Source organism: Prionailurus bengalensis, chromosome A1 (genome assembly GCF_016509475.1).
Source record: "Prionailurus bengalensis isolate Pbe53 chromosome A1, Fcat_Pben_1.1_paternal_pri, whole genome shotgun sequence".
Lineage (NCBI taxonomy): Eukaryota > Metazoa > Chordata > Mammalia > Carnivora > Felidae > Prionailurus > Prionailurus bengalensis.
In genome coordinates this window covers 24,404,442-24,417,271 of record NC_057343.1, presented here as the reverse complement: position 1 = coordinate 24,417,271, position 12,830 = coordinate 24,404,442, and the positions used below count along the sequence as shown (strand labels likewise).

General features: G+C 43.9%; 1 protein-coding gene across 4 annotated transcripts in view; it reads left to right on the top strand.

Annotated features, from left to right (window-relative positions):
- LRCH1 (leucine rich repeats and calponin homology domain containing 1) overlaps positions 1-11,959 on the top strand; it is a 201,666-nt gene extending 189,707 nt beyond the window's left edge. For 2 of the 4 annotated variants that reach the window (XM_043578790.1, XM_043578787.1), the window contains one exon: positions 9,416-11,959. In XM_043578790.1, the coding sequence (XP_043434725.1) occupies positions 9,416-9,526 (111 nt within the window). In that variant the 3' untranslated portion in view covers positions 9,527-11,959. Of the gene's footprint in view, positions 1-821; positions 2,129-9,415 lie in introns of those variants that run through there. The other 2 variants (XM_043578788.1, XM_043578786.1) reach the window with 1 other exon arrangement.
- Positions 11,960-12,830: the final 871 nt, after the last annotated feature.

Genomic DNA, 12,830 nt, shown 5'->3' with positions numbered 1-12,830 from the left:
TCTGTAGTCCTTTCCAGTTCAGGAAGTCATTGTATCAGGAAACTGCTTCCTGACAAGAGCAGATATTTGGAGGCCAACTCAGAAGACCCGTGCCCTACCATAGGTGTTTAGTGATGAATAAATTTACATGATTATCCCACGTCGGGGGGTGTACTTTTATTCTAACCGCACATCTAAGAAGCCTCCTTTAGACTTTTGGTTTATGTGTGACTGCAAAAACATGAAATTTAATGTGCTTTCTGACACATGTAGGAACACAAGTAAAACCAGAATTCCCGGGAGTCTATCAGTAACCCTAGAACAAAAATGAATTAGGTGTATGTGTTACCTTTCAGAGAGGAGTACTTTATATTCATTGAGTCTTCATAAACCAGGGTGAAAAAAATACATTGAGAATGGTGAGGACAGATGGGGATTCAACTTGGAAGCTTATGTTTTGCCCTTAGGTGAGGTTATGTCCTGAACGTCCCTAGTGAAAAGCTCTTATTTCTTTGCCGTTGGTGAGCACGTGATACCACCTGGATATTAAAACTGTTTGGACGCCAGTAACATCCAATTGAAGAGCGTGCTTTTCCTTAGTAGTGGCTTTGTGGGTGAAGGATTTCCTTGTGCTACTTGCATAAAACACTTTGGGTATGCTACTTTGTTTTGTAACCGGTTAAAAAATCTTTGGTGGAATGGGTTTTACCTGCTTTGAAATAAGGGGTTAGTCTTGCCATTTGCTAGTAACCAAAAATGTGTGCTTCTTTCCAGCTGTTCTTCCGTGTAGTTTTAATTGTACGCACTGTCTCTTTCTGTTCTAATGGCTGCCCACGGAATAGGCCGACCTCTGCTCTCCGTATGACATCCTGCACTTGGACTTCCGTCACATTCGAAAGACTGTTGACACTCTGCTGGCCCTTGGGGAGAAACCCCCACAACCAACTTCTGCCCTCCGCTCCAGGGACCTTATAAGCTTCTGTCTTGTCCATATTCTCTTTATAGTGCTGATCTATATCACTTACCGCTGGAATGCTCTGTCCGCATAACGTGTGCATGTGCATCCAAACAAACACTCTGCTGTGTCACCCTGAGCCATCACAGGGCCCTTCCTCCCTCTGAGCCTCTGCCTTGCCAGCTTCCATCCCTGTCATCTCTTCAGTAGTCTCTCGAGTTTTGAAGGGAACGCTACAAGTCAGGTTTTCCCAAGGCACAGACTTTATAGAGTACAGTTCCCATTAAATAATCTCTCTCGCTTCCTAAAAACCACTGACAGCAGAGTGTATCGAGACCTCATGCTTTCTCACTCACATAGCTGCCCTGGGTAGAGTGGAAGAAGATGCCAGAACAGGAGCAGAGGGGATTTAGGATATGGAAGTCTTTCCTTTGGGTCAGTGTCAGATCCTAATTCAGGAACGGGCAATTGAGGTGTAGTGGAGCCACCTTGCAGAGAAGACAGGAAATCAGCATTTTGGGCCCAATTCAGTCTAGAAAAGTCTTTAATAATACCGTTATTGACCAAGTTGAAAAATACCGTCAGTGAGTGACTGCTTTGCCGGCCATTCAGTTGGTTTCCTCCCTGTTTCCCTCAATGGGAGGGTTGCTGCCCACTTCTACCCTGAGCAAGCCCCTCTGCCCTGCTGCAGGGGAAGGAGCTGTGCAGCACGGGGCTGGGGAAGGAGGGGCCATTGCTGTTAGAGCACCACCTGGAGGCTTCACTTGCACATCACTTCCCGCATAGTTTTACCTTTTACTCCTTGCTAGGTCTACCCTGAGGCTCTTAGAAAAGCATTTTCCAGAAGGGATTTCTATTTTTAAATAATGTAATGGGTCATTTTGCTTTTTTGCTGCATCACATGATAGCTTCAGGTCAAGAACGTGATGGATTTGACTGTATTTGTTTTCAAATAAAGCCATGAGTCATGGAACATTCTTGGTCTGAGGACGTGGGTTACTATGGCAGAAGCCAACAGTAAGATTGCTCTCCTTTTAGCAGAATGTAGTTTCCCTAATGACTTGACATTTCCATTTAACCTTCAGTTTCCAGTGACACGAGCAAGCTGCTTCTATTCCTAAGTAAGCTTACAGGATTATATATTAACTAAATCTGCTTTTGGAGCAATGTGATCGATCAGTTTGTAACTAAGAGGAAAAAAAAAACACACATTAGAATCTTGTCTTGGCCAAGATATTCCTGGTTCTGGGATTTCTGTTTCTAATATGAGAACGCCCTGCTTGAGGTTTGGACAGTTTCTCCTCTGCTTCATTATACATCTGGGTGCCACGTACTATTTCTTAAATTTGGGGGATGATGACATTAACTTCCTCAAGATAAATTTCTAGTTCCCTGAGATGCGAAGAGTCTCCATCCATGGCTACTAAGAAGATAATTTTAGTTTTCTGAACGTGTCCATGAATCCAGGGGACTTGAGAATATGGAAAACCCACATAGTGAGAAGAGTATATTTATAAATCTTTTTTGTTGCTAAATCAAGTCAGATTTTCTAACTGGAAACACTCTTCCCTCAAAGATAGCTCTTCCCTCCTGATTTTGTGTGGACTGGTGAAGTACAGGGTATGCGGAAGTTGTCTAATTAAGCTCGGTTATGTATAAACAACCCACAGATGTACTGAATTGCTTCTGGTACCCTTCAGTCTGTAACACAATTAAACCCCTTTGTGCAATGTCTGATGAGTACCCTAAACCCTAAGTTGCTTAATAAACACATTTCAAGTGATTCTTCCAGGTTTTTATCGGCCCATCGATACACTGATCTGCCCACCTAGAACAGCCTTTGCTTTTCCATCTGGCTCTACCTTGCACTGACGCTGCCCTGTAATGATCACTGTTGTTTGGTTTGTTTCTTCTTTGGGAAGGGTGGGGGGCAAAAGGGAAGAAGGGAGATGACTTACAGGGGGGCACTTGGAAGAAAATCCTATCAATCAAAACAGAGTAGAACAATCATGTGAGATCAGATTTAATTTTTGGTGCTGAGCTGACATCATTCTCTGGCTCTGTCCATATTTCAATTCTGGCCTCAAAGGTTCTTTGGATGTGCTTTCATTTCTCCTGTCATTAATGTATCTGTCCCCTGACGTGCTGCTCCTCTTGGGATCTGTCGAATGGCATTTTTTTTTTTTTTAAATCAGGAGGCATAGTAACTAGCAGAGCACAATTAATTTAGCCCTTTAGGCAAAACTTTGAATGAACTGTCTTGCCCATTGTCAAGCTGTTCATTTCTATACAGAATATTAAGCCCCCCCCGTGGTTCTTCCCCAGAGTACCCGCACACCAACTCATATGCTCTCGTGATGCCTGCCGTTACAGTGTGACTGGGGATGCAAACTGATGTGCTTGTCGTCTGAGAGCTGGTCGGGGATTTAGTTGTGTGATTTGTACGTGCAATCCTAAATTTCCTTCCTCACACAAGAAGGACCATTTTCCTAGTACTTCCTTCCAATGCCTGCTAAAAAGAACCAATTATTTATGTTCTGTCTTTGAAATAAAAAGATTCAGCCAGGTCACGATCTCGCGGTCTGGGAGTTCGAGCCCCGCGTCGGGCTCTGGGCTGATGGCTCGGAGCCTGGAGCCTGCTTCTGATTCTGTGTCTCCCTCTCTCTCTGCCCCTCCCCCGTTCATGCTCTGTCTCTCTCTGTCCCAAAAATAAATAAACGTTGAAAAAAAAAAATTAAAAAAAAAAAAAAAAGATCTATTTGAAATAGAAGGTTCTCTTTCTCCAGCTGCCCCAATTGATGGCAGCTCGCCACTCAGTGTTAGGATTTCTACAGTGTGTCCCAGCTAATGTGTCTCTTCATTCCTTCTATTTATGGATTCGTAATTTGTAAGTGGCTCACAGTTCTGGGGAGAGACACCTATGAAATGGGGCTGGGGGAGGGGCGCTGCAGAACTCCAAAGTTAGACAACTAAGTAGGAGGTTCATCAATGAGAACAGGTAAAAAAGGCACTTGATATCCTGATACCATTTATTTGTAAGAGATTAAATTTAGTGCGAGGGTCGTCTAAAATCCACACTGGTCCTTGTCATAAGAACAAAGGATGTTTCACCTTACAGGGTAAAAGAAATGGACAGTGGATTAAAATTTCAATGCAGTGGCTTTGGATTGAGTGGAAAAATATTTTAATCCCATTTTAAGAGATGCTGGGTTTTTTAAAAAAAAATTGTTTTAATGTTTATTTTTAATACAGAGTGTAAGCAGGGAAGGGGCAGAGAGAGAGGGGGATACAGAACTCGAAGCAGGCTCCAGGCCCTGACCTGTCAGCACAGAGCCCAACGCAGGGCTCGAATGCCCATTGAGATCATGACCTGAGCCTAAGTCAGACGCTTAACCGACTGAGCCTCCCAGGTGCCCTGGAGATTTTAGTTTTTAAGATTAGGCTTCAGGTTTTGAAATTAGTTCTCAATAAAAAATCAGATACATAGAATGTGTGCTTTTTTTCTTTGAGACTATCAGGGTCCAGTTCCTTGGCTTTTCACTGCGATTTTATTTGTGCCTGTGTTCATTCATTCATTCATGCCTCAATATTGAATGAGCACTCTTTGAGTAAGGCTGTGTGGTAGACCTGGGGGATAAAAAGGTGACCATGATACATGACCCCGTCTTTGAAAATCTTGCAGTCGAGACCAGGAGCCGGCAAAATTTTTCTGTAAAGTGCCAGATTGTAAATATTTTATGCTTTGTGGGCTCTACAATCTGTTACACAAACTACCCGGTCCTGTTGTGGTCTGGAAGCAGCCATGGATGACTCATACATGAAGGGGCGTGGCTGTGTCCCCATAAAACTTTGTTCACAATAACAGGCTATGGACTGAATTGGTCCGCAGGCACTGGTCTTTGGAGTCCTGATCTAGTGGACAAATAAAATGGAATTCAGTGTGATATGAGATTCTGCAAAGCACAAGGCAGGGGATCGGACCCTGATGGGTAACGGTCTGTGAAGCCTTCTTGCCCTTGTGCCATGTTCCCTGCGACCTGGAAGAGGAATAGCCAGATGAGGCGGGGGATGTGTTCTGCGGAGGTGAGAAAAGGGGCGGATGTGTGTGGAGAAAGAGGCGTTCTGGAGGGAGGAAGCCCTGGAAGATGGCCTGGCTGGAAAGCAGAGAATCAAATGAGGAGTGACGAGACGCCCTCTCAGTCTGTAAGGGTTTAACGTGGTCTCCCTCTTAGTTGGACAACACTGACCCTCCTGAGCAGGAACTGGAAACTCTCTCAGTGTGAAAATAATGCAGACAGTCTTGTTGTAGGTTCACTCACTTCAGTGCCAGGAACCCGCATGTGAGCAACAGACTGAACGATATGGAATCTACTGATGTAAATGACTTTGGTTTAGTCAAGCGGCTGGCCTGGAAGGAGGCATGCGGCCATTTGGGAGCACGAGGAGCTAGAGAAAGAGGACAGCCAGGCAGGGCTGCTCCCATGAAGCGTTTTCGGCCAGGGCACGATCGATGTCTGTTTCTGTCTTTGAAGAGAAGCCGAACGAGGATCCCCACGCGATGTTGAATTTGTTGGGGGTTACCAGGATAGGACTCCGAGGGTCTAGAGGCCTCTTCCTGTCCCAGGGGCCGCAGATGCACCATACTCCCCCGTTGAAGGAATTTCTGGGAAGGAGCTTGGTGTTGTAGAAGGGGCCCCAGCTTTGAGGTGAGGCTCATCTTCAGATCCTGGTTCCGGTACTTAAGAGCTGTGTGACTTTACCAGAGTTACTTAAACTCTCTACGTCCCCATTTTCCCATCTGTAAAGTAGAGGGATTATACCCACCTTGCACAGTTGTCATAAAGAATTAAGCGATGTAAATCTGTAGCATTGGCACCAAGCCTGTAGGAAGGGGCCCGGGAAGCCTTCCTAAGGTAACATTTAGTCTTTCTGGCTTGCCTGCCTTTTCCAGCCCTATTTGCTGTGACTCCAAAAAGAGCTGGATGAGGGGATGTGAGGGAACCTTACTGATTCCACCATAGGAGAAGCAGCAGCAAGCACGCGTTCTTCGGAGGGGATCAGAAGCATTATATTTCTGTAAGATACTACTTCATGACTCTGCTCTGTGCTTTGAAAGGAAACACAGCAATGGTGCCACATTCTCAAGAAGAGCCACTAGGCTTCTCTAACAGGGAAATTGAAATGCACTTAAAGTTCGTGTAAATGTACAGTGATCCCCGCTTTAAATCCATTTTAGACCGGTTTCGGTGGCCCTTCTCTGTCCCTTCTGACCCAGCCATAACTCTACGGCAGTTCCTTCCCCATCTCAACTTCTAGGTCACTTCAGGGACCCTCTCCCCATGCCCCCATGGACGTGCAGTGGCAGGTCCAGTGTGTGGAAGATGGCCTTCTGGCCTTCCTTGCTGTCCTTGCTCAGCCTGTCAAGCAGTGCCTCAGCTCATAATTCCATCAGTCTTCACCCCAGTCCTGTGATGATACAGCCTGAACTGCCATGTTTTTGTTTCTACTAGCTCATGCCAGTCTTCCTAGGTTACCACCAACTCCATCCAAGTAATCTGAGGGCACTTCCGGGTTTCTTCAGGGCATGTGAATGAAAGGAGAAGAGGCAGGAAGGATGTGAAAAAGTACCTTTTTCTGTCTCCTGTTTACTTCTCATTGCCAACTGTAAGGGTGGAAGGGAGAGCCTTGGACTCTGCACCAGGTTTAGGAGTGAGGAGACCAGGAAGTGAGAAAAGGAGACCAGGGAGAGAAAAGACCAGGAAGTGAGACCAGGAAGTGAAAAAAAGACCTGGGAGAGAGGGTGAAGCGAACTCAGCCTGTGATGTCTGCAGAAGTCCTGTCAGCAGGAAGCTGAGACCTCAATACTTTCCCATCCCTGTGTCTCTGGAGCCCCCAGCCTTTCCCAACCATGACCTCTAGCTTGGAACCACTCTTTAATGGGACCAGGGCAGTCATGAATGGAGACATGTTGAATCTTAAGCAGGACTTAGGATAAGGCACGTAGCCCCAGAAAAGCCATGTTGTACACAGTTTAGACCCTGTGGAAATATTAGTACTTAAATTCAGGAACATTTAGGACTAAACATAAATAAACACTGCGGTCAAGAAGCAAAGTGTCTTTCAAGATGGCCTCGGTCATATGCTTCCTTCTAAGATTTCTATTTGTGTTCCTCACCTAGTGTTCAGTTGATCTCTTACTGTTTTTCTCAATGATTTATTGAGCTTATGTGTCATATAAAACTCATTGTAATTTGATGCAAATACTTTTTTTAGAGTTGTTTATCTTTTAATTAGCTTGGGTTTGTTTTTTGTTTTTTTTGACACATAGAGGCTTTAAACTTTAAGGCATAATCAGTTGTTTCTATCTTTTGTGATTTTTATACCATTTTTTAGCTTAGATAATTTTCCATTTATTTATAAGAGAAAATGCTAAATATTCATGTCTGTTTTATTAGGAGAGGTGTTTGATTTAAAAAAAAAAAACAGTTAACACTTTAGGGGCACCTGGGTGGCTCAGTCGGTTAAGCATCCAACTTCAACTTAGGTCGTGATCTCATGGTTGGTGAGTTCAAGCCCCACATTGGGCTCTGTGCTGACAGCTCAGAGCCTGGAGCCTGCTTCGGATTCTGTGTCTCCCTCTCTCTCTGCTCCTCCTCCATTCGTGCTCTGTCTCTCTCTCTCTCTCAAAAATAAACATTAAAAAAAAATTTAATGATTAAAAAAACAGTTCTTTAATTCATTTCAAATTGATTTTAGCATATGGTGTAAATAGAAGACTTTATTTTTTCCCCAAGTAATGCCTTGTGTCAGGTGCTTAACCATAATAGTGGCCATTTGTGATTTCCTACAAAGGCAGATGTCAACTTATGTGCTGTGGGGATCATAAGAATGAAGTAAATACACTCCTGCCCTTGTGGAACCAATCTTAGCAATGAAATGCCAGATTGGGGTGATTTCACAAACCATGGCAAGTGGTGTCAGGGAAGGATTATACACTGATGGCCGGCTGTGGCATGCCCATCCTGTACTAGTGACAGCTCCTGACTCCCAGACAGAACCTCCCATCCTTTCTCAGATTGTCATGTGGCTACTAAGTTGGCCAGCAGCATAAACCTGCACATGCACCTAATATGCCATTGACAAGATAATCCTATTATGATACAGATCAGACACATGAAATAATGGTTGAAATTGTGCTTTAAAGAATCAGTTGTCCTGTGTTGACATGTGGCCATTTCTTAAGACCTGGTGCCAGAGAGAGTCAGAGATACTCTTAATTTACCACAAGTTAGGGAAGGAGATAGGGATAAGGGAAAAAAGGTGGTTGAGAGAGTGTAGGAAGATGACATTTGCAGACAGTGGAACAAATTACTTGAGATGTCATGGTGTGTCCTTTAAAGACCTTTCTGAGGACAGAATGCCTGTATCTGTGGTAATTTATGGGGAGTCCTGCACCGAGGAAGTAGGAGGATCTGGTTCCTCAAGCACAAATCACATGAGACGCAGAAGAATTGTCCAAGATCCTGATTGGCTTCATGTTAAACACTGTGTCCGTTGCCTGGGGTGTGATGCACGTGCCATTTAAACTGCCCTTAAAAACAGTGGCCATTGGGCTGTGGAGAACATACCATGATCTGGTAGACAAGAGGGAGTGTTTGCTGTGGATTCTTTTCCTAGCCAAGGAGACATACTCAGCAAGGAGATTCCCCTCATTTCCAGAGCCAAATGACAAAGGTTTGAAATTATCTTGTGTTCTTTTGTAAACTGTTTGGTTGAGCATGCAAGGTTCTCCCCATAAGGAGTGATTTGTGTCGATTATTTTCCTTGACTCACACGTACTGGCCATTTCCCAAGAGCAAAAATACAACATGAGGAAGTAACAGGACATTTGTGTCTTTGACAGTTTTATGAAAGAGTCTTAAAAGAGACACTAATGAAGGCTGTGGTTAAAATTACTTATTTACAAGGCTCTTGATAAACCATGAAGAAAGGATACCAGTCCACCAGCATGCCTCCATTTCAGAGATCACAGCAAATAAAATCAAGGTTTATGGTCATTATAACGGTGCATGGTCAGTGTATAAATGAGTATATTAGTTCCCTTAAAATGTGTGAGAAGCTACTGGCAATTTGGCTTTATAAGAATGTAAGCTAATATATTCTCGGTGTTTGGTTTCCACCTGACTCTATGTAGCTCAGTTATTTAGCATAATGTTTTTTAAAATGTTTGGATCTATTGCATATTTCAGGATGACTGGGAGACTTTCTGGAATGACCTCCACTTGTGAAAAATCAGTATTTTCTCTGAAAATACAGAAAAGATCTTTGCCAGTGGGTTGAAAGCAAGGGAGAGAGCACAGTCTGAGATGATCAGACAGGCATATGTCAGAGCTCAACTCAGCTCCTGTCAGTGGTGTCCTAAGATTTTATGATTATGTTGCGGTCATCTAAAAATTGATGTTTTGTTCTTCTCCCTTTTAGGAAAAACTGTGTCTACCCCATCACATCCTTGAAGAGAAAGGCCTGGTCAAAGTGGGCATTACTGTTCAAGCATTACTAGATGTAACGGTAACGAAGTCTCTGTTCACATGAAACCAGCTCCTCTCCTTTGGGTCGGTTCAGACTCGTCTCTCGTCAGAGATCCTGAACTCTGCTCTCAGCACCTGTTCCTCCTACCCTCCCGCTCACTACCTGTCAGTTCCCTGGCTCTAGTTGCATTGAAGGGAGGACATAAGGGAAGATGTTTCTGCCTTTCAGAACTGACCTCCACTGTTAAGATATGAGAGAGATTTACCTTAAAGCCAGTGAGGGAGCTGTCTGTGAAGAACTGAGCAGCACATCGATGCCTTTTACAACCTCCTTCCATCCCTACGCTCACCTACTGCCATTACCGAAACACCAAGCACAACCGTTTTTGCAACAAGACGCATTTGTTTTATTCAAACCAAACTTCTTGTGTATTTGGTGGGGGGAGGGGGGGGAACTCAATCAGGTTTTTCACCACCAAATTTTTCAAGACGTTTCTTGAGACCATTGCCTTTTAAAAAACTATTTTCGACATACAAAATATTTATATAAATATTATTTATTAGTGAGTTGTTATTTCATCCTTTGGATGCAAATTGTAAATTAGGAAACTATTTTATTACTGCTTTTTTGTGGTTAAACACTTTATTTTAATATTATAAATATTGAATTATTTTCTATGCTCTTTGGTGTGCAGTAGTTGTAGGTCTCAGTAATCACGTTTTCTGGTGTTTGTGACTCAGAAACAAACAAACAAAAAAATGAAGCCAAAAAACAGGTGCTTCTGTGACAAGAACTGTTTTCTGGGGAGGCATTATTTCCACTTTGGTTCATCGAACATTGGTTTTATTTATATTTCTGCATTCCATCCAGTTTCCTACATTCCAGCAGCCCTGTTGTCCTCTCATGTAATGAACTGACTGAAATCGAGAGAGCACCCCAAAGTTATCTGTAAATAGCTGTGATGGAAAAAAAAAGGCACATTAAACTTGAAGATGAAATGTGAACAGTTATTTTTTTGGATTCAGACTTATTTTGCTATGCACAAAACATTCACGTTTTTAACACAGAGAAGTAGTAAGTGTTAGCATCGTGCGTCTTGAAGTATAATTTTGCACTGTAACTTGGGTAATGAAAGAAAGTCTAACGCCAAAGGTAAATAATCAGGAAATGGCATCGGAAAGTGGAGGTAATAAAAAGATGTATTGTTTAACCAAAAAGCTTCTTGAAGGACGGCTCTGACCGAGTGAGCCAGAATTACTCATGGCACGTAGGGCCCGGATCAGGAAACCAGCACTTCTTACCACTGCCAGTCTTAAGGGAGGAAACGATTGTGAGAAAAGCAGATGTGCTCACTTTATTGTAACTTAGTTGGTGGCTTCCAGAAAACGCTGCAGGATTCACGGTCTCTGGTGTGAAACCGCGGAAGTGAGTTAGCAAGTTGGTGGGGCAGCCGCATGAACACCCAGGCAGGCTCCGGAGAAGGTTAGGTAAGTGGCGTTTGGAGACGGAGTGGCTTAGGAAGGAGTGAAAAGTAAGTTCGATCAAAGCACGACTAGAGAAGAGCCAGCGAAGGCAAGGGAGCTGTGTTGGTTGGAGAGATTCACATAAGGCTTAACAGACACAACCACCTATTTGAGGCCGTTACGTGCACGTGCACTCGCCCATCCCAGCCCTTCATCTTCCGAAGTCTCGTGGAGGCTGACTGCAGCTTCGCCTCCATGAAAAGCCATTGTAAGTTTTTAGAGCGGCGGCAGCCACAATTCACAAGACAAATACAAGGGTGAACACAGAGCAGAGGATACCGGGACGATGGTGTGCATTGAACCGCGGACTGACTGCCGTCGGTCAATGCCAGCATCTGCCGTGGGCAGGATGGAGGGGTTACTGAAAATGGTCATTTGCATTGGCAGCTAGCGGTTATTTCCTGTCAAATAAATGTACTGTGCACTTTAAGCTAACTTAAAAGATGTTTTAATATTTTCCTGTACTGCATAAATACCTGTTTTATCGAATAGCATAATGATGTAAAAAAGACGTTTTGGACAAAGAGCGTATTCAATGTAAACAACAGGCCAAGGTTGATACAGAAATAGGAACTTAGTTTGCTGCACCTTGACGGGCATTCAGAATGCAGGGTCCTGAGATATTTTTTTACGTGTATATATTGGCAACATGAAGCTCTGTAATCCTTGTTCTGAGAGGGGTTTTTTTTTTCCCCCAAAATTAAAATATTTCTTTGGATATTCATCTTCAGTATTTTTCTTAAAGTTGGCTGTATAATACAAATGGCTTCAATACTTTGTGCAATGGCTTTTTTTCTTTTACGTGCAGTCCTTGTATGGCTAAGACGTCTTCAAGATCCTTGTACACTGTTTATATGTGCAATAAAATGTGCGTGGCCAGCTGAGAGTCCCTAAGTGGACAGAATGTACATAGTGCGAATATCCTCTCTTTTATTATTTAACAGTCATTAAAACTTTGAATTTGTACAAACCATCTTCTGACTGACTGACCCATCTGATGCAAAGGTTGATTGTAGTCACCAAAGAAATCCTAGCGTGTCATTGATGAAATAGATTGTAGCAATTATGTAGTGTATATGTATGAGTGTGTGGATGTAATATATATATTGTTTTTGACAAGTTTTTTCTAAAAAAAAAAAAACTTTTTTTTAATGTTTAGTTTTGAGAGAGAGAGAGAAACAGCATGGGCAGGGGAGGGGCAGAGAGGGAGGAAGACACAGAATCCGAAGCAGGCTCCAGGCTCTGAGCTGTCAGCACAGAGCCCAACACGGGGCTCGAACTCACAAACCGTGAGATCATGACCTGAGCCGACGTTGGCCGCTTAACCAGCTAAGCCACCCAGGCGCCCCTGACAAATTTTCTTTCAAACTAAAATCTTCCCTGGAAGCGCAGAGCGCTTAAAGCAGAGTTGCTATGAATGAGTGGGAGTGGGAGTGTAGACTCAGAACTCTCCGCCTGTCTCTTGGGTGGCAGCTCCAGAAGGTGTCACTGAGGAAGCCTGAAGGTTCTGGTGGGTGTTGAACCACAGCCTCCAGTCCTTTCTCCTCAACTGCCCCCTGTGGAATGTGACCCACGGAGAGCTAAGTGGCTGCCGTGAGAACACCTCCCACAAATCCAGGCCAGGGTTTTCCCACACGAGCAGCCTATCTCTGGTAGACGTGCAGCTGCCTTGAGGAATTCCAGTGAGAACAGTGGCTGGTCGTGTCCGTCCGTTCGTCCCAACCACACACAACACGCGAGAGCGACAGCCTAAGCAGGGACCGGTGTCAGGGTCTCCACGTTTAAGATCTATTTCTGCCGAGTCGAGAAAACCGACACATGGCCCCCCGCGTGCCGATTGGGGA